At 45.2% G+C, this 27,437-nt stretch overlaps 1 protein-coding gene and 1 pseudogene across 1 annotated transcript in view; one reads left to right on the forward strand and one right to left on the reverse strand.

Annotated features, from left to right (window-relative positions):
* Positions 1-261: 261 nt before the first annotated feature.
* Positions 262-11,148, reverse strand: LOC136652231 (zinc finger protein 436-like; annotated as a pseudogene).
* Positions 11,149-11,291: 143 nt separating this feature from the next.
* Positions 11,292-27,437, forward strand: part of COL6A6 (collagen type VI alpha 6 chain) — a 47,369-nt gene continuing 31,223 nt past the window's right edge. The window contains exons 1-11 of the mRNA XM_066629160.1: positions 11,292-11,358; positions 11,769-12,377; positions 14,526-15,140; positions 15,626-16,186; positions 18,077-18,634; positions 19,916-20,491; positions 22,388-22,954; positions 24,221-24,564; positions 24,668-24,746; positions 25,319-25,464; positions 26,139-26,231. Of these exons, the coding sequence (XP_066485257.1) occupies positions 11,292-11,358; positions 11,769-12,377; positions 14,526-15,140; positions 15,626-16,186; positions 18,077-18,634; positions 19,916-20,491; positions 22,388-22,954; positions 24,221-24,564; positions 24,668-24,746; positions 25,319-25,464; positions 26,139-26,231 (4,215 nt within the window). The remainder of the gene's footprint in view (positions 11,359-11,768; positions 12,378-14,525; positions 15,141-15,625; positions 16,187-18,076; positions 18,635-19,915; positions 20,492-22,387; positions 22,955-24,220; positions 24,565-24,667; positions 24,747-25,318; positions 25,465-26,138; positions 26,232-27,437) is intronic.

Raw genomic sequence — 27,437 nt, forward strand, 5'->3', positions numbered from 1 at the left:
AGCAAATAATAACAGGGCAATTTTGACAAATTTTATTTTTCAAGAATAAGCAAGATGCTTCACCCACATTTCAAACACTGCAGAAATAGCAGGAATTTTTCAAACATCAATTATTTGATTCAAACAAGAGATGCAACTTTTATTGCCTGACTGAGCACAATACCAATCTTACCACTCCCATGCTGTATACATTTTCTTTCCTGAGTGGGTTCTCTGGTGACTAATAAGACTACTACTCAGGTCATTCCACACTCCTGGCATTTATAGGGTTTCTCCTGTGTGGGTTCTCTGGTGGCTAATAAGGTGACGTCTCTGACTAAAGGCGTTTCCATACTCCTGGCACTTATAGGGTTTCTCCCATGTGGGTTCTCTGATGTCTTATAAGATGACCACTCTGATTGAAGGTCTTCCTGCACTCCTGGCACTTATAGGGTTTCTCCACTGTGTGGGTTCTCTGGTGGTTAATAAGATGACTTCTTTGCCTGACTTTTCACACCCTTGACACCTATAGGGTTTCTCCCCTGTGTGCGTCCTCTGGTGGACTGTTAAGTACACTACTGTGACTGAAGGTCATTCCACACTCCTGGCACTTATAGGGCTTCTCCCCTGTGTGTTTTCTTTGGTGGCTTCTAAGATGATCTCTCCGCCTGAAGGTCATTCTACACTCCTGGCACTTATAGGGTTTCTCCCCTGTGTGGGTTCTCTGGTGTCTAAAAAGATTACTAATGTGACTGAAGGTCATTTCACACTCCTGGCACTTATAGGGTTTCTCCCCTGTGTGGGTTCTCTGGTGGCTAATAAGGCTATCAGTGCGATTGAAGGTCATTCCACACTCCTGGCACTTACAGGGTTTCTCCCCTCTGTGGGTTCTCTGGTGGCTAATAAGATGACTTCTTTGCCTGAAAGACTTTCCACACTCCTGACACTTACTGGGTTTCTCCCCTGTGTGTGTGGTCTGGTGGCTAATAAGCTGACCACTCTGACTGAAAGTATTTCCACACTCCTGGCACTTATAGGGTCCATCACCTGTGTGGGTTTGCTGGTGGATCTTACATACACCACTTTGACTGAAAGTCTTTCTGCACACTTGGCCCTTATAGAGCTTCTCTCCTGTGTGGGTGTTTTGCTTTGTCTGCTCCTTCTGTTCTGCAATCTGGTCCCAAACCGAATCTGTTGAGATAAGAAAAGAAATACAGTAAGAGACCAAAGGAAGAAACTGCAGCTGATTGGGGTAGTCATCCATGACCTCCATTGCCCCTGAGTCAGGGGGAGCGGAGTGTCTAATTGGGGATCTGTGATGCATGGCTGTGCCCTCCCAAGTTTCCGCTGGGGTAAGGATCCAGACCAGACAGCAGATGGTTATGAAGACAGAGCCCTCAGCCTCGCTTCCTACCACATCCATCTCATTACTTGCACTGACAGAACCCCTCATACTGGGGTCTCCCATAAAGGCATGTGTTGTACTGCCCCTTTTCCAGCCCAGAACCTGCCTTCCTAGTGTCCCTGTCAGTTGGGAAACCAGAATTCGGCCTTGGGAAAGACAACCAACGTGGGTCCATCCACAGGCAGCTGTGCTTCCTATGTGGTTAGTAACTGGTTTACAGCAGTAAACCAATTGTCTAGGTATCCGGGCACAGGGCTCAATGCCTGTTGCAGAGGTGGGGGGTTTGCAGAGCCTTCTAGTTTGCTTGGCAGACGTAAGGACGGAGCAATAATATTGTTCCCAGACAAAAAAAATATACAATTGATATAAAATAAAATGAAATGCTAATGCTCTTAATAACTACAAACCATTGCCACTTATATGGGTCAACACAATTATTCAAAAATCATAAAGATAAATAAAACTATTTCTGCCTATTTAAAATGACACCATCTAATGCTCACAGCTACCTATGGAAAAACAAGAAAACAAAGGGTTAATCTAACTAAAGGGTCTGTGTTGCTATGCCAGAGGGAGGGAAGAGAAAAGACTACAGCCCAATCCTGAGCTCATACTGCTGGCGCTCCACTGACGGTGAGTGTCGCAAATGTTCCGTAAAGCACGTTCATGGCCCTCAGTGCCAGCCCAGCACTGGAAGTAGCTCAGTGCTGGCCGGCACTGGGCTAGTGATGGTGAATCAACAGAACTCGGTTTGGTGGTCATGCGGACTGCCGGGCAGCATAGGAGTGAGTGGGAGCGTGGGGGGAGGTATTCTGGGGCGGGGTGAGGTGATGGAAGGGCGGGCCGAGGTGTGTGGGTGGGAGAAGGTGGGGGGAGGCGAGGGAAGGCGTGCCGGAGGGAGGGAGCAGGGCAAGAGGGAGGTGGGACAGGCAGAGTGGAGCTCCACCACATCTAGAGCCTCTATGTCGGGCCATGGGCCGGACACGGAGGCTCCTGATTTTATGGCAGCCCAAGGGCTACCACACAATCAAGTAGTTCCATTGTGGGGCTACCTGCCTTACCTGGGGGAAGGGGACAAAAGTCCCCTTCCCTCGAGTAGCTGCCAGCGGTTGCCCTGTTGCGCACAGGATGACATGGCAGCCGTTTCAGCGCGGCAGCAGTCCTGGCGCAATGGGCAGCTCAGGACTGGGTTGCCAGTGTACTGGGAAATCCCAAGACAAGAAAACAGTCCAAGAAAAAGAGGGGAAGGGAGGAGAAGCAGAGCAATCAAGAAGTTACTTGCCAAACAGCCCAATCCAATTGGGTGTATATAATGGCAAATCTCCTGATCAACTGCCATAAATGCCACTGTGATGTTGTTGTCGAGTACTATGGAGCTGTTTGCAAAAATGGCTGGAAGCTCCATGCACACATCTATGGCTCCCAGAGGCTCCACAGGAGCAGGTAAAGGTGGTGGAAGGGGCAGTCCTTTAAGAAAGGATTGGGGTGGCGAGCAGAGAGGGTAGGTGGCAGGAGGGGGCAGATCTCGGCAATATTTGTCCATTCATGTGAAAGTGATTCCCCCTCTTGAGTGTGGGTGTTGCCTATTATAAGGCCTTAGGGGCTACCTGAGAAAAGGGGGGAACCAAAGGCTATCATAGGTGTAAATGAGGTCTATTAAAAAAGCCTACAATTAAAATTTCACTAACAAGGGAAAACCATTTGTTTGATCTTCTCCATGTCTAATCCAAAACTGTACAATAATTCATGCTTCAGGAAGGGAATTGTAACTTCAAAGAGGCACCCCAATAATTTCTAGCTCCAGCTGAATACTAGTTAAGGCCGTTTTTCTCAATGTTTGTCTTCCGCTGTACCACTTCATACAGTCCGCCTATTCGAGTACCACAGGAAGTAACCGGCAATGACGTCATCGCTTGTTACTTCTGGGTTGGGAGGCAGATGCAATCCTACAGACACCAGTAAGAGACTCAGGGGGAACAGGAGGGCTTTTTTGAGCATGGAAAAGCATGCTTTTGAACCTCTTACCGCTGGTTTGTTATGTTGTATTCCTGGTCTCGCTGCCAGGCAGCAGAGGTCCGGGGTGCCATGAGTACCAGCAGACACCACATCAAGTACTACTGGTGGTACCTAAACCACTGGCTGAGAAATACTGGGTTGTGCTTTCTGGAGAACTATCAGACACATTCTGAATGCCCAGAATGTCCATTGATAGGTAATGAAATGCCCATTGAGAGGTAATGAAAAACTCATAGTAATTAGCACCTGGCTGCTTTTGGCAGATGCATGTTCTGTATAGCTTCACAGGGCCATGTGTACCAATTCTCAGAGTATAAAGCTTGCTTTCAAAGGGACATCCAACTCTCTTGTCCTTGACACTACAGAAGGTGCTAGGCTTTCCTGCTAACACAGACCATTCTTGCTATGAGACATTGCAAGGAACCAAAGTTTGATTCAGGGAAGCCAGCAGTCCACCTAAGGTTTAAAATAGTCCATCACTTTAAGGGAGTGAGCTCATAAAGGAACCTGGTTTTGTAGTTTGATGGCCGATCCATAGCCTTGAATGAGTGCTGGCATTGTTTTGCACCTCACCAAGGGTGCAGTCAGTGGCATCACTAGGGGATTCAGGGGGTTTGGGAACATGCATGGGGGGTGGCACCACTACTGGCCAAAATTTATTAAAATCATGATACTTTTGAATAATACCATCATATTATATATCAGGCAATGCGTAATTTCATGTAGAATGCAATGAAACAAACCATGCTGAAATATCTCTATTCTATCAAAAGTTATAGCCACAAAAACCAGTGGGGCGGGGTAATGGTGCATCACCTCCCACCACCACCACCACTCATGGCGTTGCCCTGTCCACTGCCTGTGGGGACGTCCATCATGGGGGTGGCACGCTGGCTTCCTGCACCGGGTGACACAAACCCTCGTGATGCCACTGGGTTATTCTCAAGGCCAGTTGCTTCATCAATATGAATTCCTTGACTGAACATAGCCACAATGTTGGGCAGGTCACCTACGGTTTTCAAATGTTCTTTTGTGTCTCTATTCCAAGTTAGGAAGCTAGCAGGATCTGGCTTTTGTTCACTGCGTCAGATGTGCTGGAAAAGCAAGGTGCCGTCATGCATTAAATGTGTTTCTTCCAAATATCTGGCCTGATTGATAATGTGGGGGATGGGGGAATTGCTTTGACACTTAAAAGTGTGGCCTTTTTCTAGGCCTCTGGGATCTGAGGCCGCCTGCCATGAGACCAATGTCAGTCATGTTCCCAGCCTGGGTTTCATCAGAAAACACTGGACCTGAAGAATCAAACATCCTCTCCTGCAGATACTTCTCAGAGCCTTCCACAAACTACAATTCCCAGAATCCTGTAAGATCGTCACAGCAGTACGATGATATAAGTCTGCAGTGACGATATTTTCCTCTTTTTCTGGTCTGTATTCTGACTCTCCTTCAAAGAAAGACATTTTTCATCCCTTTATGCTCTTCATAGGAAATTCCAAATTACCTAGAGACATCAGTCTCCCCACTGCTCTTGCATCTGAGCTCTCAGTGCCACTTCACTATTTATGCAGGAATACTTAGGGCGCAATCCTAACAGCAAATTAGGATTCCAAACAGCCATAAGGCATGTTTGCACCTCCTCAGGAGGAAGCCAGGCCAGCGGTCCCAGAAGTGCCGGCCTGCAGAAGCTGACAGAAGCCTCCTCCCATCGTGGGGGTGACATGCTGGCTTCCTGCACTGGGTGACACAAACCCTAGTGTTATTCTGGCAGCCAGATGCCTCAGCAATATGGACTCCTTGACTGAATATAGCCACGAAGCTGGTGTGGCCACCTATGGTTTTCAAATGTTCTTCTGTGTCTCTGTTCCAAATTAGGAAGCTCCCAGGATCTGGCTTTTGTTCACTGCGTCAGATGTGCTGTGTAAGCAAGGTGGAGTCATGCATGAAATAGGTTTCTTCCAAATATTTGGCATGATTGATAGAGTGGGGGATGGGGGGGAATTGCTTTGACAAAAGTGAAGCCTTCCTCTCGGCCTCTGGGATCTGAGGCCTCCTGCCGTGAGTCCAGTGTCAAAGTCATGCTCCTGGCCTAGGTTACATCGGAAAACACTGGACCTGAAGAATCAATCATCCTCTCCTGCAGATACTTCTCAGAGCCTTCCACAAACTACAATTCCCAGAATCCTATAAGAAGAGCTATCTCAGCAGTATGATGATATAAGTCTGCAGTGAAGATATGTATTTTCCTCTTTCTGTGGTCTGTACTCCGACTCTCCCTCAAGGAAAGACATTTTTCATCCCTGTATGCTCTTCATGAGGAAATTCCAAATTACCCAGAGACATCAGTCTCCCCACTGCTCTTGCATCTGAACTCACAATGCCACTTCACTTTTTATGTAGGAATACTTAGATTGCTTCTCTCTCAGGTGGCTCCTGCACCCAAAATGAAAGCCCAAACCCAGGGCAAGTGCCCTCCAGAACACACCCACCTCCTCCAAAGGACAGTCAACGGACTTCCAGCTCAGTTCTGGCACCATGTCCTCAGGTTGGGGCTACCCTCCTTATCAAGAGTCCCAGATCTGGGCTGGCCAGAAGGGGAGGATGTAGGGCCATCAGGCGTAGCAGCAGCCATGCCCAGGTCATGCAGCCTGGCCACGTACTCCCCTTGGCAACATCTGATGGAGCAGATGGATGCCTCGTGCAGCATCTATCAATGAAGAGCCAAAGAATCCTGCTTACCTACAAAGATCACGTTTTCATAATTCTCCATCATGACGGTCTCATACAGGAGCCTTTGGCAGGGACTCAGCAGGGCCCACTCTTCACTGCTGAAATACAGAGCTATCTGTGTGAATGAAATCGGACCCTGAAAGAAAAAGGAGAAATGTCCTATTGGCAACATTGGACCTGCCTAGGCCATGCCTGCAGTCCAGTCGGAGAACTGTATTCCAGTTTCCATGAAAGGACAAAACATTTCTCAATTTGAAAACATGTCCTCACACACCTTCCCTCTCAACTTTGCAGTTCCATCTTTGGGGCTTACAGCTCCAATGCCCTCGTTTCCTGAAAGGAGGCTCAGAGGATCCTTTCCTTCTGTTCCAGCTTCTAAACTGACACCACAGTTCTATGCACACAAGCCAAGGAACGAGCCCCAGTGCTTCAAAAGGGGCATATTCCCAGGAAAGCACACCCTGGACTGAGGACCTTGTGCATTGTGTAGGCAGCAACTGTTACCCTATACATGCCTGATCTTGGAAGCTAAGCAGAGTCAGGCCTGGTTAGTACTTGGATGGGAGACCAGCTGGGAATACCGGGTGCTGTAGGCTTATACCATAGTCTTTTGAGACTGAAGGTTGCCAGCCAACCAGCTGCTGTCACACATTATAATGTCCATCACTTTTCCTGCTTTCTAAAATGTTACATCACATCCTGTTGCTCTGGCTGCAGTTTGTCTGCCCACTCAAGCCCCCATATGATGTTACGAGCAGCGCGTTTTACAAACACGTGTAACCTGTTACATCAACATTTCACTGATGTAAACAAAAGCTCTGCTGTTATTCAAGTGAGTGCAGCAGTGCAGTATGTGATTAGTTCCTCACAAACCCCAGAGAGTAGAGCAGTGTTTCCGAATTGTGGGTCGGGACCACTAGGTGGGTTGTGAACCAATTTCAGGTGGGACCTGATTCATTTCCACCTATATTTTATTTTTAACAGACTTGATGCTAGCATAGTATGCAACTGCATTTGGGGAAATGTTACAGGTCTGTACTTTGAACAGGCTACTATATATATGCTTTAAACAATGATAGTCAATGGGGCTTACTCCCGTGTGAGCTTGGATAAGACTGGAGCCTTTGGGATGTTTGGGGAATTATTTTTTAAACAGATCAGCATCTGCTTGGGAGGGTTAGGGGGTTCTTCTTCATTTTAAATTATACCTACTGTAAACTTTTAATTTACTTAGGGTGCAATCCTAACCAACTTTCCAGCACTGACACAGCTGTGTGAATGTGGCTTGCACTGCACCCTGCAGTGGGGAGGCAGTCAAGGGGGCCTCCTCAAGGTAAGGGCATGTTTGTTACCTTACCTTGAGGCTGCACTGCTGCTAGGTCAGCACTGGAAAGTTGATTAGGATTGCTCCCTTAATTGATTAATTTGATTTGATTTTGTCATATGGGGGTGTTAAAAATTTTCCTGCTTGATGATGTCACTTCTGGCCTTGACATCACTTCCAGTGGGTCCTGACAGATTGTCATTCTAAAAAGTGGACCCTGGTGCTAAAAAGTTTGAGAACCATTGGAGTAGAGCAGGGGTATCCAAACTTTTTGGCAGGAGGGCCACATCATCTCTGACACTGTGTCGGGGGCCGGGGAAAAAAAGAATTAATTTACATTTAAAATTTGAATAAATTTACATAAGCTTACATAAATGAATATATTAAAGATGAACTTGAATGAATGAATGAAGGTCTTGCAATAGCTCAAAGCCTTTAAAAAGCCTTGCACAAAGCAAGACTGGCCTTTCCTTTGCTGCCGCTACTGCATCACAGATGTGAAACAGCAAGCAGTGGAGGGAGTCCTCATCCCACAGCTCATGCAAGAGGTCAAATAGTTGCCCTCGCACTGAGAGCGAATGCATCGGGCCAGTGTGGGCTCCAGCAAATCTCTGGAGGGCCAGAGGCTCATTGGGGGCTCCCTAAGGGCCGCATTGGGAGTCCTCGAGGGCCACAAGTGGCCCCAGGGCTGGGGTTTGGGCACCCCTGGAATAGAGACAGGCGTGTTGCTCCTGCCATGCCATAATGGAAAATGAGCCATGAGGTGTTCCTCTTCTATTGCAAAGGAATGTCTCCTCCCCCCTCCTTTGCTTGCCTCTTTAGCCCCCTCCCTGGGCTAGCCAGACATTTTCCTATGTATGGAACACCCTCCCCCTCCATTAGGCTCCTCCTTTTCTCCTCCCTCATCCAGAGACAAAAATCAGGCTATCCATATGGCCAATCATTCATCTGTTCCTTCTGAGATGGACAAGAGAGTGCACCCATGTCTTGGCTGCCCCCGTCTTGTTCTGGTTCCTTCTCCCAGCTTTGTGCAGCCTCCCCTCAACCCCTAGCCCATGCCTCCTGGAGTCAATCTTCTCCCTTCTGCTTGTAAGTCTGTTGCTCATGCCAATTTGGATGCTAGCTTCCAGATCGCCCACAAGGTCTTTTGCGGTGACACAGAAGTGGCCAAAAAAAAATAAAAAATACTAAGCAATCACACACACATAAAACTGAGTAGCGGAGTGGTGGCAAAATGGTGAGTCTTCTTGATTCATGCATCTACGAGTCATGATTCTGTTTGGGTAAAAACCATGAGTTACGAGTCAGTGGGACGTGTGGCTCAAGTTCCCACCAAAATTGTGTGTTTTTGCAACTCAGTTTGAGCCTGAGAGCAACCAGAGCCCATCCCTGGGACACAGGGGGGACTCCTACCACCACCAACATACATTCACAGTGAACTGAGGAAATTAGCTAGAAGGAGGTGAAAAGGTGACGGGAGGAGAAACTGCTCTGAAGAATAAGTGCAGAGATGGGGGAAATATAGGGGGAGAAGGGATGTAAGGTAGATTAGTTAGGCTTTCCAGATGAACACTGAAGAATGAAGGAAGACCTTAGGCACAGGGAAAGGAGAATGCCAGGGGCATTAGTAGGAGGGAAACAAGGATAGTACAGATAGACCAGACTGAGGCAAAAAGGCTGTGGCTGGAAACATTACAGGAGGAGAAGCCCAAGTTGCAAATCCTCCTTACCTGGCCTGAATGAGAAGCAGCCATTTCTGTTCCCAAGCAGGGTTTGCTTTGCTTTGATTCCATTTCTCTGCTATCTGTAAGGAAAAGAAAGGAGAACTGTATGAGTTTTTTTTTTTAACCTTGTATGCCTGCTTCATGTACATGCTTGAATTTCTTTTCACTATAGGTGATGGCTGCAGAGGGACATTGGGCAGATTCGCAGAGGAAGGTCATGGCTGTCATGATGTCTAGACGCTAACTGTCTTTGAATGTAGGCTGCATTCTTTTTCTGCTCCCAACTCTAGAAGCATTAAAGAGCCGGGTTTTTCCTCCTTCTAGCACGCTAGGGTCGAGTTTGCTTTTCATCTTCTAGCATGCTCGCCAAGCTAGCCGTTTTTCTTTCAAGTTTGAGGTCAGAAGGCTAAACACAGCATTGTTTCTTTGTACTTCTCACATTTCTCTTTTGTTTTGAATCATATATGCTGGTTACAGGAAAGATCCAAGTAAAACTTACTCTTTCGTTTATAAAACTGATTTTTTTCATCCCACGAAAATGTGTAAAATATACGACATGGCCCTCGTACTGAAAAGTTGGAGACCCCTGTTCTAACCGAATAACAAACACAGCCAAGGTCTTGCCTGGGAAGGGGGTTGGCAGAGGAGCTTTGCCCCCTGCATTCACACTGGGGGGGAGGGAGGGGGTTCCAGCAATCACCTTAATATCTGGCTCATGGTAACAGATGGTTTAATAGGTCAGCGAGGGAGGGGGGCTGGCAATCACTGGGGGGGGAAGAACCCAAAGGGGGCTGCGTAGGGTCCTGCAACAGGCCCTGGGCTGCCACTCCAACATAGGCCTCACTGCGCAGGGGCAGGAGAGCCCAGGAGGCCCTTCTTCCCTGGGCTTCCCTAATGCAGCCTGCGCACCAGAGCCCCAGCTCCGCTTCCTTCACTCTCCCCAGTCAAGATCTGCCACTTTCGGTCCTCGCTGGGCCTTGGCACATCTGCTCCCAGGTTGTCCTTCCCACTTGGCTCAGGCCTTCCTCCTTTTCCCCAGCCTCTAGCAAGGCCTCCTCCCCCTGGCAGGGTCAGGGTCTCAGATCACAGCAGGACCTGCTGGGAAATGTAGTTCTAGGACCAATCCTCCCCCCTCTCCCCACTGCACCCCCCCCCATGGGATCTGGTGAGAGAGGAAAATGCAAGAACCCAGGAAATTTTTGTAGTCCCTCCTTTGGCTCTTGGTCCCCGTTTTTGTCCCTGGCCCCAGGTGCCATTCCCCCCCCCCCGCATCCCCCTCCTGGGACGTGTTTACTCTGAGCACATTTGAGTGGGAAAGAGGAACAGGAAATGTGGGGCCGTCCAGGTCTCATGTAGTTACAACCTTATACAATTCATACCCTAGATCAGGGGTGGGCAAACTTTCAACGTTAGAGATCCTGGACCTTTAATAATCTGTGAGATGACAAGCTGCACCTGCTGATATACAATTGTTAAAGGTCAGCACCCCTAAAGTTGGAAGTTTGCCCACCCCTGCCCTAGATAGAACATGTAGGGGTAGGCCTAGGACAGTGGTTCCCAAGCTTTTTAGCACCAGGCTCCACTTCTTAAAAGGACCCTCTTTCAGGACCAACCTAACTGTACATGACTCTTTAAAAAGTTTCACTTTACTACCTGCTCAAGCCTGATTTTATCTGTTTTACTATGGTGGAGGGGCAGTGGCGGACTTGCCCCTCTCCACTCATGGGGCAAAGGTCCACAAAGCCGACCCCCCGCGAGATGCCCCCCCATACACAAAGCTGCCCTCCCTACCTTTCCAGCGCGACGGGACCTTGTGCGACTGTAGAAACAACTGGGGAAACCTTCTGAGGCTTCCCAGCGGTCTTAAACTCCACGTCCAGAAAACCAGAAGTGCAGTTTCCAACTGTGTTGGGAGCCTCAAGTGAGGCTTCCTGCGTGGTCCTGCAGTTGCATGAATTCAGTGCCCGGGGCATGTGTCCAGCACAAGGTCTGCTGCTAAGGAGGTTTCACTTTCTTGAACAGAAATGTATTGTGATATGTAATGGCCATCTGAAAATCGATAAATGAGAATTTCAATATTTCTTCTACAGATAAAGCTTCAAAAATTACTCTAAGTATGAAGATGTTGTTGACATTTATCTTCATAATTACCGAGACTCAAATTTCCATGGCCCAGAAACCAGGTACAATTCTTTCTTTCTTTCTTTCTTTCTTTCTTTCTTTCTTTCTTTCTTTCTTTCTTTCTTTCTTTCTTTCTTTCTTTCTTTCTTTCTTTCTTTCTTTCTTTCTTTCTTTCTTTCTTTCTTTCTTTCTTTCTTTCTTTCTTTCTTTCTTTCTTTCTTTCTTTCTTTCTTTCTTTTAGGAAGTAACCTTTCTAAAGCAAAGCTCCTTGGACTGCCATGTTGCCGTATATTTATTATTTTAATATTCCACCTTTTCCTTCCAGCAGGAGATGCTCAAGGGATCTAACAATTGAACTTTAAAATCATAACAGAGTTTGTCTTATATTACTGGTCAAAGTCTTAAAGATAGTATTCAGTAGGTATAATGCTTTGGTATTACTGACTTGGATCTTCTTTTTTCTCCCTTTTAGCCCCTGAGCCTGCGGATATTGTCTTCTTGGTTGCTAGCAGTAATACATCTTCCCGTCATGTCAAAACATTTATTAGCAAAACAATCAACAGTTTACCAGTAGGGCCTAATGAGTATTCTATTGCGCTCGCCCAGTACAATGATCAGGTGTACCATGAATTTCAACTGGATACATATAAAGGGAAGAATCCAATGCTGAACCATGTCAAAAACAAAATTGAGTTCAGAGGTGGCCCCTTGAAAACTGGCAATGCTCTCCGCAAGATCTATGAGACCTACTGGAGACCATCTATTGCAAAAGACACCTCCAAGATTTTGGTCATCATGACATCACAACCATCTGTGGATGATGTAAAAGAACCTGCTAAAATGTTACAGAGCGCTGGAGTGAAGGTCATTGCACTGGGGATAGAAGCTGCTTCTTATGATGAACTAATGCTGATGGCCACACAACCATTTTATTTCTTCTTTCCTAGACTAGGAGAACTCAGCCTATTTTCCCAGAATATCTCCAGGATCATTGTGGATGCTATTCATGTGGGTGCTAATACCACAGCTCTATTAAATACTACATATGTAAACAAAGTGAATCATGGAAAAGTACTGGAAGGTAAGAAATGAAGTGGAAGTGTGCATTTGTAAGGAAGAGGACAGCGATATTTGAAACCAAAGTATGAAACTAAATCAACACAAATATTGCTGGAGTCCAAGCATGCACTCTTGCAAACCTATTAATCTAAATTTGTATTTGCATATGGTCACATATATAGGTCCCACATGAATGGGCTTGGTCCTACAGTCAGTGCCTCCATGGGGTCTTGATCAGGCTACAAGCACACCAGTAGCCCTGTGCACTTCTGCAGGTGAGCACATGGCCATAGCCATAAAGCTTATTGCATAAAAGCAGGGGTGTCCAAAGTTTTTGACAGGAGGGCCACATCATCTCTCTGACACTGTGTCGGGGGCCGGGGAAAAAAAGAATTAATTTACATTTAAAATTTGAATAAATTTACATAAGTTTACATAAATGAATATATTAAAGATGAACTTATATGAATGAATGAAGGTCTTGCAGTAGCTCAAGGCCTACAAAAGGCCTTGCACAAAGCAAGGCTGGCCTTTCCTTTGCTGCCACAACTGCATCACAGACGTGAAACAGCAAGCAGTGGAGGGAGCCCTCATCCCACAGCTCACGTGAGAGGTCAAACAGTCGTCCTCACACTGAGAGCAGTTGTGTCAGGCCGGTGCGGGCTCCAACAAATCTCCGGAGGGCCAGAGGCTCATTGGAGACTGAGGACTCCTTGAGGGCCGCATTGGGAATTCTTGAGGGCAGCAAGTGGCCCCAGGGCCAGAGTTTGGGCACCCCTGCATAAAAGGAACCAAACATCCTCAATCACTTTTAGGCTGCAGTTCTCAACCCACTTCCCAGAGAGCATGCACCATTGAGCTTAATGGGAAGTACTTCTCAGTCACAATGTGAAGGACAACTTGTTCAGAGAGCCACTGACAGTTCCTGACCACCCATATATCTGTGGGTCAATGGAGAAGTTTGACATCAGGAACATGGCTCAAGGGAGTTAAATGTTTCCTTCCTGTACACCGCAGTCCCAATCCTGATCCCCCTTCCCAATATGCTCCTTTAGTTAAGAAAAAGCAGACATGCTAATGACACCTTTCAGTGACACATGCAATTTGCTACTAAGTTTGTATAAACTTGAGATTTTTTTTCTATTTGTTCTGGAAAATGGAGCGTATCCAATTTCATTTTTGCTGTAGATGTTCAGCCCTTCAGTATTTTTTTGCTACATTTCCTACCTGCCTCTATAAAAAGAGTGGTTGTTGAATAAGTTATGGTGAGACACAAACAGGATGGCACAACTCTGACACAGTATCTGTAGCACTGAAACTGCCAGTTCATGCTTGCTCAGCCAGTTCAAGTTATTTTACATAGCAATACTGCGTTATCATATAAAAACCATCTTCTAAAACAGGAATGGGCAAACATTTTGACAGAAGGGCCACGTCATCTCTCTGACACGGTGTCGGGGGCCAGGGGGAAAAAAAGAATTAATTTCAAATTTGAAAAAATTTACATAAATGAATACATTAGAGATGGAATTTATATGATTGAATGAATTTTACTGAGCTTATTTATAATACACATGCAAACTATGAACAGTTTGCTACACACCTCTTGCACGGTGAAAACATATCGATCAAGCCAGACCAAGCCAGAAACACCTGGAGACAAAGGTTGTTCAGAGGCAATGGGGAGGAGGGGTTTAAAATAATGCCCAGGGAAAAGCAGAAAACACATGGAAACTATAAAAGGCCTTGCTCTAACTCAACCTGCTGTTCGAGTCTGGCAGTCACAACCAGCAGTAACGGGCCAGTGCAGGCTCCAACAATCTCCAATGGGTCAGAGGCTCATTGGAGACTGGGAGCTCCCTGCGGGCTGGATTAGGGGGCTCTGAGGGCCGCTAATGGCCCCTGGTCTGGGGTATGCCCACCCCTGTTCTAAAATAAAGCAATAAATCATACCAATCAGTTTATTGTTTCTGCAGTTCAATATGTTGTTGTAACTGCTCAACCAAATAAGCCCAACCTACAATATGGACGTTCACCCCTCTGTCCTAGATCAAAGGTACCATGGAGGAAAGATCTCTGGGGTGGCTGCATGTGTTCACATCTGGCAAGGTAAATATACCTGAATTGGTCAAACAACAAATTTTAATGCCATGTTTCGTCCCCACTACAGCCTGTGATGATGATGCAGTTGCTGATGTGGTGTTCATCGTGGACGAAGGTGCTTCCAAAACACAATTGCAGAAGATTCAAACCTTCTTAGAAAACCTGGTGTCTTCTCTTGATGTGAAGGAGAAATGCATAAAGGTTGGCTTGGTGGCATACAGCACTGAGCCCCAAGTGATATATTTACTGAGAATGGAAACCAGCAAGACTCACGTTCTACAGAACATACAAAGCTTTTCTCCCAAAGCAGGAAAGGCCAACACTGGTTCTGCCATTACTTTTACTAGGAAGAAGGTCTTCACAGAAAGTGCTGGAAGCAGGAAGTCTCAAGGGGTGGAACAAATAGCCATTCTTATCACTCACAGGTCTTCAGAAGACAATGTGAGTGATGCCGCTACTGTTCTCAGGAGGGCTGGTGTGACTGTGTTTGCCCTTGGTGTTGAACAGTCAAATGCTACCCAGTTAACCCAGATAGCGTCCTACCCACCACAACGATATGTTACTAACCTAAAGACATTTTCCCACTTGCCACATCAAGCTCTGGTTTTCCACAAGAAGATAGTGAATCAAATACAGCAAAAGCTCTATGTGGAACCTAAACAAACAGAACTTCTCAAAAGAGGTAACGTGTCTACTCATGGCACCTTTGGGTGCTTTTCTTTAAAAAGCCAGGTAGAAATTTTTAAAAGAAGTTAAAAGTAGAAGACCGCTTTTATTCAAAACAATAGCCCAACAATGGTAGTGGAATGGAAAATGAGTGAACAAATTCTTTCTTTCACTCTTGAAAGAATTAAGAAATGAAAATATTCTTGAAAATAAGCAGAAGCAGCATGGGAAAAATGGGGGGGGGCGGTTGCAGGATGGAAAATTTCATTTAAGAGTGAACTTTGTCCCATATACACTATTAGATTTATTTTTCAGGGGAAAAAAGTTAACAGGATGAGCCTTTAGGGCTCTATTGTTTCTATAGATGTCATATAGATATAGCTGGATAGTATCTGTGACAGTAAAAGAAAGTTCTTGAAAAACGTTGTTTTATTTTGTTAAAAAATAATGAACGTTATTTGAATTAGCATATCAGCTTGTATAAAATTTTGTTTGTTACAGGATGTGTGGATACTGAAGAAGCTGATATTTATTTCCTCATTGATGGTTCATCAAGCCTTGATTATTTTGACTTTTTGGATCTGAAATTGTTTTTGAAAGAAGTGGTGAAATTGTTTACGACTGGACCAAACAAAGTTCGCTTTGGAGTTGTGCAGTATTCACGAACCAGTGAGCTTGAATTTGGACTTAAGGACTACATTAAAACAAGTGACATATTGAAAGCCATTGATAATATCCGACAAATAGGAGGGAGTCCTTACACAGGAGCAGCTTTGACATTTATTCAACCTTTATTAAGAAGGACACAGGATCAGCTCTCCAGAAGAGTATCCTGCCATCTGGTTGTGATAACGGATAGAGAATCGGAGGACCGCGTGAAGGAACCTGCCAGGAAGCTGAGGAATGAGATGGTCAACATTTATGCCATTGGTTTAAGACAAGCGAATGAGTCACAGATTTATGAGATTGCAGAGTCAAAGGACAGAGTTTATTTTGCAAATGATTTCGCCTCCCTGAAGTATATAAAGAACGAAGTTGTTCGAGACATCTGTGCTGTTGATGGTAAGAGGAATAACAAAATAACAATGAAACCACTTGGACTCGGTAAAAGTTGTTACGACCCAAACCAGTGACAATGATGGCAGGAAAAGAGTTTGTTTCTCCCTAAAGAAGAAGCTCTTAACCTCTGGGGCCTCATGCACCTCCCAGAGAATTTTGAACTGCTCACGCACCCATCCCTTATTGTTTTTGCTTATTTTTGCTTTTTATTTATTTTTTTGCTTATTTTATTTCAATTATTATTATTTGCTATTTCCTTGAAGTTACATTGAATATTTACGGTAAAACATAAAACTTGGAAAATCAACATTACATTTTGATCATAGGGCTCATGCAATTTGAAGGCAAGAAAAAAGAAAAAAAAAGAAAAATCAAGCAAGAGGTTTTAAACAATAGATATTGTGGCCAGTGAGAATGTCACTCTGCGGCCACCATTTCACATGGGAACCACTTCTTGCCCTGCTCCACCATCAAGAGTGGAGATTCCTGCACCCTATTAGGTGCATTGTGGGGTGAGCAGGATTTGCAGCTGCTTGTTGGCTGGCACCCTGCTCAGTGTGCTTCGGATTGCTGACCTTCCCTCTCCCATTGAGCAGTCTGAGATTAGCTGGTTGCTTATGGGGGCCTGGTAGGAATGTTTCACTATCCACGTGATCGGCCTTGGCTGGCAGCTTTTTCACCCAAACGGAGTATTTGGATCCGTTTTCTTTTTTTCTTTCTGTATCCAAGGCTCTCGCATCTGACAGGTTTGGTGTGGGCCAGGGGGCAAAATAGTGCTTAAATTTTTGGGTGCACAGGTAAGCAGGTTGGTGACCCAATATGGATCCCTAGGAGCTGTCTTAATGCATGGAGCAGAAGTTCCCAAACTTGCCCTGGTCATGGCGCCCTTCTTTTATGGTGCCCTGTCATGGCGGCACTATCCTGCAGGAGAACAAGACAGCTGCCAGCACTCCCCTAAGCTCTCACATGATCTTGGTCCAGCCAAGATGGCAGTGCCCAGGATTGCTGGGAAGAAGAGGCAGCTGGGGACATCGCATGGCACACCTAGGGTACTGTGGTGCACAGTTTGGGAACCAAAGATATAGGGTGTACAGCCTGGACTTATTTTCATATGGAGGTTGGGATAGAGCCTGCCACTGCCATCACACTCCTCCCCTCCCCTCCATGCATGTTTATTTAATATCCATTAGTGCTGTGGAGCCAATCAATGGGGGGAGGTCAGGGGCAGGATCAGGGGACACAATTCACCCCCACCCTCATTTTCAGTCCGGGTGCATTCAGAATGTGCTTAAAAGTCTTCAGGAGCTCCATATATGCTGGATTCATTCATTTCATCATGGCTTCTAAATAGATAAAACAAAAAAATTATACAAAAGTATTCCATATATCGATTTCCTGTTAATCAGCGCAATCCTAACCAACTTTCCAGTAGCAAGGTAAGGGCAATGCGGCTCTGAGGTAAGGGAACAAACATTCCCTTACCTTGAGGAGGCCTCCGTGACTGTCACCCAACTGCAGGAGGAGCAAATGCCCCATTGGCACAGCTATGTCAGTGCTGGAAAGTTGGTTAGGATTTGGGCCTAAAAGTTAAAGCAATAAGGTATTCTCTCTTCCCTTTCCAACATCCATATCTGCCTACAAGTTGGCATTCTTTAGCAAAAGCCTCCCCCCCCCCAAAAAAAAAAAAATTACAAAGGGCTGGTTTTTTTGTGGCTTAGAAACACTTCAGCAAAAGCTCCCCAACTTTTGCAGACAGCACTGAAATGTAATTCTTTTGGGATTTATTTTGCTGTTTTTATACTAGTTATTTTGTAGGTTTTTTTCCCCCTCAAGCATTCAATATATGATATGCAAGTAACTGTACATGACGAGAATGTTTTCCTCTTCTAACAGCCTGCAAGGAAAAGAAAGTTGATGTTCTCTTTCTGGTGGACAGCTCTGGCAACATAGGCCCTGATAACTTTGAGAAAGCAAAGACCTTCATGAGGGACCTGGTAAACAAATCTGACATAGGTCTAGACCGAGTGCATGTTGGCCTCATCCAATTCAGCGGCAGAAACAAGGAAGAATTCCGGTTCAGCCAGTATTCAGCAAAAAGTGACATCATTGAGGCAATTGGGAGAATGTCTCTCATGGGACAGAACGCACTCACTGGAGAAGCATTGACGTTTGTGTCTGACTATTTCAAGCCTGCCAAAGGGGCACGACCCTATGTCAAGAAAATTCTGATCCTGATCACTGACGGGGAAGCACAAGATGAGGTGGAAATGCCAGCAGAAGCTTTGCGCATGAAAAACGTCATTATCTACTCAGTGGGAATGTTTAATGCAAATAAAACACAGCTGATACAGATCAGTGGGAAACCTGAGATGGTGTTTTATGTAGAAAACTTTGATATTCTGAAGCACTTACAAAGTGAGATCCTCTTTGGAATATGCAGCCCTTATGATGGTGGGTATAGCCGTTTTCAAGTCATTCAAAACTCTGGGTGGGTATGAGCATGGTTTCAGAGTACAGGCTTCCCTGTTTGTCGTAACAGAATCTCATGGACTCAAGAGCAGAAAACATACGTTCACTCTTGATCGTAATCCATCTTTGCTGACCTCTTTCTGTTCTGCTAGTCCACCACAAGGCATGGTCTTCTTTCCCTGCCGTGGTAGCATACAGTTTGTAGCACATCCTTGATTAACTACTCTGGAAAAATTAATGGTGACCATTTGCTTATCTTGATCAAGAAAGGGAAGGAAACCAAATTCAAATGGTTAATCTTGCAAGTTGCTAATAGGCATACTTCACAGGTGTTGCAAAATGTACAGCGAGGGCCCAATCCTATCCAATTTTCCAGCACTGATGCAGCCATGCAGGTGGGGTGTGTGCTGCATCCTGTGGTGGTGGGGTGGTCACAGAGGCCTCCTCAAGGTAAGGGAGCTGCATTGCAGCTGTGTCCTCACTGAAAGTTGAGCAGGATTGGGTCCTAAGTAGCCTAATATACATTTTTCAGAGTACTGTTCTTCTCAACAGTATGGAAATCAAGGAATGCACAAAATCTATTGGGTTCCTCCTGCCGTTCCACCTGCAGAAGACCTTTTCCTGCTGATGGAGTAATTGTTTTACACCTCAGCCCAAAATGCCTCACGAGACAAGTGAAACTAATCTAACAGTGTTCTTCCATAAGCATTTGAGCATAAGCATTTTGCAGGCTATTTTCCTTTCCTGCTGTGTTGTTGCTTTTGAGCCAACCCATTACTAATGCTGATAAAGCTGTCTCGTTAAACAAAATAACGTGGCAAGAAGATATGCTTTACGCTATTAAGTCATGTCTTCTATCAGGAAATTACAAGAAAACTGTCAGAGAAAGCTGCTCAGAGGAATGAATTATAACACTGACAGCCTTATGCTGGTGGATCTTGCATAAGAAATAATAATTATATATTATTATATTAGTAAGCAGAGTTGGATATGCTCAGCTGAATTTAGTTTTAAGTTCTACTGATGTAAGGTGAGCCAGATGATGTTATAGAAGCATAGTAAAGTACTAGTGTTACAGAAATGATCCTTTTAAGCCCCTTTTCTTGAACATGTGTTCTAACATGTAATCATATTGTAAATATATTTCCAAAAAGTTTTTTGAGCTCCTCAAACTGAAGCCTTCTTTGCAACTCCAAGAGAAATCTTAGATTTAGTACAATTCTGACATACAGTCACGACCTTCTCTGACTATTTTTCTTTTAGAGTGTAGGAGGATAGAACGTTTAGATATTATTTTTGTCATTGATGGCTCGGGAAGCATAGATCCCAGAGAATACGACATTATGAAAGACTTCATGATTACCTTGGTGAAAAAATCTGATGTCAGCCATGACCGAGTGCAGTTTGGAGCAGTCAAATACTCTGCTGAGCCAGAAACATTCTTCTATCTGAATGACTACAGTACGAAAGCGGCCATCATTCAGGCTATCCAGAATGATAAGCCTATTGGGGATACAACATACACAGCTAAGGCTCTCCGACACTCAGAAGGGCTGTTTACTGAGGCGCACGGCAGTCGCAAGCACAGGAATGTCCCTCAAGTTCTTCTAGTGATTACTGATGGAGACTCCCATGATGCGGCGGAACTTGCAGACGTGTCCAAGAGACTCAGAGCCCATGGCATAATTATCTATGCTATTGGGATAGAAAGAGCCAAGCCGGATGAGCTCTTGACCATGGCTGGATCAGAAGACAAATATTTCTATGTCAATACATTTGAAGGATTAAAAAGTCTATATCCCAAGATATCGGATAATATATGCAGTGTTTCAAAACCAGGTGGGTGATTGTTTTATATTCCAACAAAAGCATTCTATTTTAAGGTTCTATTTTCCAAAGCCATATAAAGCCACATGCATGGTGGCAAATTCATAACATTAAGAGTGGGCCACATGAAGGGCCATCTCAGTGATGGCCCCCCCAAATGTGGAATTCACCTCCTGGGTGATCAGTCCCCTCCCTGGACACTTTCTGACATGGTTTGGAGAAGGATCTAGGCAACATTGAGATCACAAAGCCACTGAAACAGGATGATGAGAAGGAGGCGGTTTTGTGATCTTGCTATTGCCCTGTTCCTTCTCCTTTGGAGGCTCAACAAAGGAGATAGGAAAGCCTCCAAAAGAGAAAGAATGGGGTGGCAGCAAAGCCACCGAAACACGAGGAGGTGGCCTCAACAGAGTGGACAGAGACACTCTTTTCCCTCTGGCATAACATCAGAACCAGGGGACATTCGCTAAAGTTGAGTGTTGGAAGAGTTAGGACAGACAGAAGAAAATATTTCTTTACCCAACATGTAATTAATCTGTGCAATTCCTTGCCACAGGAAGTAGTGATGGCAACTTGCCTAGTTGCCTTTAAGAGGGAATTGGACAAATTTCTGGAGGAAAAGTTCATTATGGGTTACAAGTCATAGCAGGCATATGCAAGTTCTTGGTTTTAGAGGCAGGCTACCTTTGATTGACAGATGCAGGGGAGGGCACCAGAATGCAGGTTGTGTCCATTGCCTAATGCAGGGGTGCTCACACTTTTTTGGCTCGAGAGCTACTTTGAAACCCAGCAAGGCCTGGAGATCTACCAGGCGGGAAGGAAGCGTCTGACAGACACCCCCTTTAATGTATGGAGCCCCTGCTGGAGTCTAGTCAGTTTCGTCAGTTTTGTTGCTGCTGCATGCCTGAAGAGCAGCTAAAGTGTCAGTTTCAGTGTCAGTTTAGTGTCAGCTAAATATGTCAGTTTCGTCTAGTCACTAGACGAAACTGACATATTAACAGTTTGGAGAGACAGGGCTCTGCGATCTACTCATTTTGACTCGCGATCTACCGGTAGATCACGATCTACCTATTGAGCACCCCTGGCCTAGTGTGTTCCCTGAAGTATTTGGTGGGCCGCTGTGAGATACAGGAAGCTGAACTAGACAGGCCTTTGGCCTGATCCAGCGGGGCTCTTCTTATGTTCTTACATATCTGCAGCCACGCTAATGCTAGTGCTGCTGCTGCATTGAGATTCCAAATGAGAAGGAACCGGGGGGGGGGGGAAGACTCACAACAAAATTGCAAAGCTGTCAAAACAAGGAGGTGACCAGTGATGATCCCTACATATCTGTGACCACACCGGTGCTGCTGCTGCTTCTCCCACTGCCTCCATCTTGGTTGGGCCTCATGCAGCACCTCCTTTCGGCATGGCTCCTGAGGCGGGCCTCTCCCCACCCCCTGCTTGCTATGCCGCTGCCTTAGTGGGTTATCTCTCTTCTTTCCTATCTCATAGCACATGACAAAACGCTGAGCATGAGATTCCTTAGGAATCTTACATTTCTCTGTGGGCAGCAATCTGCACCTCTTTAGAAATGTTTTCTCACAATTATGGAGATGTAGTAAAAACACAGCAACTGTTACCCTGGACATGCCTGATCTCGTCTGATCTTGGAAGCTAAGCAAGGTCAGGCCTGGTTAGTACTTAGATGGGAAACCGCCTGGGAATACTGGGTGCTGTAGGCTTATACCATAGTCTTTCGAGACTGAAGGTTGCCAACCAACAACAAAGGAAAATGAATGGAAATGCAAGCAGAAGCTTATTCTCTCATTTTCAGTTGCTTTCCACTTTTTGTTCATCTTCTCTCTTCTTGATATGTCTTAGTTTACAACTAAAATAGATTTCCTTCCCCTTTCCCCCCCTTTGTAGAATGTGGAATTCCAGCAGATCTTGTATTTCTGATTGATGGGTCTAACAGTATAAGTGACAGCGACTTCACAAAAATGAAGAACTTCTTGCAGGATGTGGTCCATCCTTTCAACACTGCTCAAAATGTTCAGGTTGGTATTGCCCAGTATAGTGACAGGTACCAAGAAGAATTCAGCCTGGATGTCTTCCCAGACAGGTCAGAACTTGAAACTCAAATTGGACGCATCCGGCAGATGGAAGGACTTCAGACATACATTGGTGCAGCTCTGGAGAAAGTGAAGCACTACTTTACCCCAGAAGGTGGCAGTAGAATCAATGAGAAAATTGAACAGATTTTACTGGTGATTACAGATGGTCGATCGCATGACAAGGTGGCAAAAGCAGCAGAAGATCTGAGGAAGAAAGGTGTTGACATATATGCCATAGGAGTAGGGAAAATTGATCATTTGCAGCTTAGTCAGATAGCTGGCTCCTCCAACAGGAAATACACAGTTGATAATTTCAGTGAACTGAAGGTAATTAAAAAAAGACTCGTTGATGATATTTGTGAAGAAGAAGATCAAACAAGTAAGTATATTCAATGAGTAAGTAGCTCAATGTTCCCTAATCCTTGGGTTTTGGGAAAGCAGTGTATATGTCCATGTCTCTATCCATCCATAGATGTACTATACCCAGTCTTTGTCCCATACATTTAAAAAAAGCTGTTGCTACCGGTGTTTGAAAATGGTGTTATTTATTTTACTCAGAAATAAGCCCATTGTGTTCAGTATGACTTACAGCCCAATCTTGAGTTGCCTGGTGTGTGGAGGTAACCGTGGTGCCAAAATGGCTGCTGTGGCATCATGAGCTGGCATCTTGAGCGTGCCGGGCAGCAGCTGGCAGCTCCTTGGGGGAAGAGGACATTCGTCCCTTTCCCCCTGTTAAGGAAAGTAGCCCTAAAATGGGGTTACTCAACTCTGCAGAAGCTACTTAGCCAGCGCAGAGTAAGGGAGTCCCGAGTTGGGGCCCATTGTGGGTCCCATCCCATCCCGCTTCCTCCCCTGCCATGCCTTCTCCCCACCCTCCCCCATCCCAGAATGCCTTCACCCACCTTCCCCCACGCCCCCACTTACCTCTCCGCAGCCCAATGCTTTGCATGGATCACCTGGTGGTGGTTTGCCAGCCTCCAAATAGTGCTGGCCCAGAATGGGCTCCTACTGAGGCAGCACCAGTGGTGGGCTGACACTAATGGCTGCAGGCATGCCTTACGGCAACTTTGTGATACTACACACCGGCGTGCAAAGGTCAGGATCCAGTCCTTAGGCTGCAATCCTATGCAAACGTGCCTGGGAGTAAGCCCCATTGCCTAAAATGGGACTTACTTCTGAGTAGATATGCATAGAATTGGGTTGCAAGGCTGCAATCCTATCTTACTCACTGGAAACAAACACCTTTAGATAATGCTGAATTTCCATGCAAATTATTTCAATCAGGGAGAACAATGAATGAAACTTTGTGGTTATTCCCTGACCCTGCTGATATATTATCTTGAGTTGTGAATCGTGATGTATTCACAACGGCTTGGCAACACATTCAGAAGCACTTGTTCAAGTACGAGTCTTTCTGAAGCCTGATCCATATTTGATGACGATCAATTTACAGTAATGAGGGATTCAACCTTTCAAACTCAAGTTCTTGGGTGAATGATCATTACCTGGTTCCCCTTGCACAGTCTGTGGAATTCCTTGCGATTATAAGCCTCAGTTATATTCCAGCTTCCTATCTTACTATTTTCTGCTCCAAGTCTCAGTTGTGTCTAGTAACTGGTGCTACTTTTTCCTCCTTAAAAAATAGCATGCTTCATGGATATTGTTGTGGGAATAGATGTCTCCTCACAAAGGCAAGGTGACCATGTATTCCATGGACAATCCCAGCTGGAGACCTACCTTCCTAAAATTATCAATGCCCTCACATCCTTAAGGAGTGTGACTTGCAATGCAGGATCACAGTCTCAGACCAGTGTGGCACTGCAAATGAGCAACACACATCCACCCGTGACCTCCAAGTTCCACATTGACAGCGACAAACTATTGAACAGCCTTGTGGGTACCACCATCAAGAATTCCTCTCATCTTGATGGAAAGTTCTTGGATTCACTTTGGCAAACCTTCCAAATCAAATCGGCAAATCGCAGAAAGGTAAGCACTCTAGCTCAGTTATCTTGACTCTTGGCACACAAACCCACCAATGTATGACTGAATTCTAATACATCCACAAACCACAGTTTTAACTTTCCTATAGGTGCTCCTTGTATTTTCGGATGGCATGGACGATAACGTCGAGGTCTTGGAATACAAATCAGAAGAACTGAAGAAAAAGGGTACTTGTTAGAGAATAGCATTTTTAAAAGACTTTGACAATATCTATAAGAACATTTCTTGTCTAAAAGGCTTCTCTGTAGTAAACAAAATAAGAGATTATTTTGCCTTTGAAAGTCAGGGAATGGGGAAGCCAAGAAGGGAGGAAGGGGTGCAGCTTGGAGCAAAAATGTGGAAAGACATGGAATTTGTGTGAGATCTGGTATATGGCAAGCATATCTTGAAGCTCTGGTAAAAGACTGGTTCTTCATTTACAATGCAACCTATGCGATTTATCTAGTATGTGACAAGCATGCTAAGATCAAGGTAGCTGTGACAGGGAAGCCATCTGTGCATCTGTCCCATTGTGGGAAGAGCTGTGGCTTTATGGTAGAGCACCCTCTGAAGTATAACGTGTTCTTGTGAAGCATTCTCACTTATCTAGGTTGCATTGAAGCATGACGAATCAGTTGAGCACATCTTCTTTTAAGGATTTTGTAGCCTATTGGGTTGAAATGGTTGTGGAAACCTCAGTTAGATGATGACAAAGATATTGCCATGATGGTAATCTGTTTACAAATCACATTTTAAACAGGTTTAGATGCACTGATAACTGTTGTTCTGGAAGGAGCTTCAGATTTTAATGATCTTCAGTATATTGAATTTGGAAAAGGATTTGAGTACAAGTCACAGCTGCATATTGGCATGAGAAATATTGACAGTCGATTGTTCAAGTATATGGTGAGTAACAGTGAGGGATCCATGTGCATACTTAACATTAAAAGGCTCCAATTTGAGAAGTAATTTACTTCGGCCTAAGACCTAGTGAAATCAATGAGTATTTGGTCAGCTGTAGGTAACGCATCTTGTTGATTTAAGCAAAACTTTGGTGGGATTAACTTTAATCAAAACTGGGTTTGGGAAACTGGAGATTGACAAGTTATCCAACTGATAGTGGTTCATAATTAAAAACACAGAGAAAATGTTCAATTGGGACATGTTTAATGTAGTCCTATGGAAATGTATTACAAAATATTACATACAGCATAGTCCTATCTCCCACCACGCTGTAGCATGCAGGTGGTGGATAGGATTACCAACAGATCCACCCATCCATCACCAGACACAGCTCCTCTCCTGAAGTGCCCCCTTACTCTGCCCTCCAACCAATACCCACACCCACCACCAACATACATCCAACATACTTCCTCCAGTGGTAACTACATGCCACCTGGTTGCTAGCCATTTATGCTGGTGGCCTCATTGCACACATCATCACTACACCTGCAGAGCTGACAGAGAGTTCCTTCTGCTGATGGAACACTAGTTCCAACAGCAAAAGATACCTGTAAGATTGGGTCCTTGAACTGATTGTGAATTCCAAGTGTCACTGAAATCATCCTCCTCTTTCCAAGACCAACATTGCTGAACGAACATGTTGCTGCGTGTTTTGCAAATGCATCGGTGAAGAGGGAGAAGCTGGAGATCAAGGAAGGCATGGGTGGAAGGTAAGGATGAATTAAATCCTGTACTTGGATTTATACTTATATTGCATATAGCCATGGGCTAACGTTCTGCAAAGAAAACACAGAACAAAATTATCAGCATCAATACTTAATAGGACATTAGCACAAAGACTGGATGGATCATGGTGGCACTGGTGTCTGCCATATCCTGAACACCTATCCTGGCCCACACATACCCCCGACAGTTTTCTCAGAGCTATGCTAGCAAAGAGCTGGAACAGAACCAAGGAGTACCATTGGAGACCATGTAGTGTCTGGGAATGTAAGTAAAACTTTTCATTTCTTAACTCTCTTAACTCGCCCAACTGGTCTGGTCCCTGATCAGTGTTCTGGATGCAGCACAAGCATGTTGGCCCAGGATAGGATTGGGCTGTAAAAAAGAGTAAAAAGTCAAAACAATGGAGGGGAAAATGTAAGGGATAAAGACAAGACACTGATCAACTTGCAAAAGTAGAAAGGGAGGTGCATCAAAGGTTGACTTGGATGTCAAAAGTCAAATAGCAAATAAAAGTTTGACAATATTTCTCTGAGTACTTTCCCCACACTCAGTGGTGTACAAAGAGGGTGGCCAGGGGGTGGCCCCTGGTGCTGTGAAAGAGTTGGGACTCCCCACTTCATCTGCACTTGCCATTACAAGTGTTTGGATTCTACTGAGACATTCCACCCTCACCCTGAGCACACATCACTCCAGAATTTAGAGTAAATTATTAATAACTGAGGTTAGTACATCAGAAGTTGCCACCCACATCCCAGTAGGTTTCTCAAGGGCAACTAAGGAAATGTCAGTACACTCATTTGCTACACAGAAAACAGGAAAGTTAGCTAGGTGTACACTACTTACAGTAATACCTACAGGTTACATCCATGCCATCTCGGTGTTCAGAGTGACAAGGCCTCCCGTTGGCATACACCTGCAGTTATCAAACTCCCAGGGAGTTTGAAAGCCGCAGTAAGTTCTGGCAGGGGCGGGGGGGGGAGGTAGCAGGGGCAGGGGGGAGGCAGTGGCACAATCCCCAGGATTGCGCCACTCAGGGGGGCTGCAGGGGCTTGGATACACTTATAGAGCATCCTGCAGCCTCCTGAAGGTGCGGGGAGGCCTATACGACCTTCTGCAGGGCTCCCCGCAGCTTCAAAAGTGAAAGTGGAGCGATTGCGCTCCACTTCCGCAAAACCGGAAGTGGAGTGTGA

This window comes from Tiliqua scincoides, chromosome 5 (assembly GCF_035046505.1).
Source record: "Tiliqua scincoides isolate rTilSci1 chromosome 5, rTilSci1.hap2, whole genome shotgun sequence".
Classification (NCBI taxonomy): Eukaryota; Metazoa; Chordata; class Lepidosauria; order Squamata; family Scincidae; genus Tiliqua; species Tiliqua scincoides.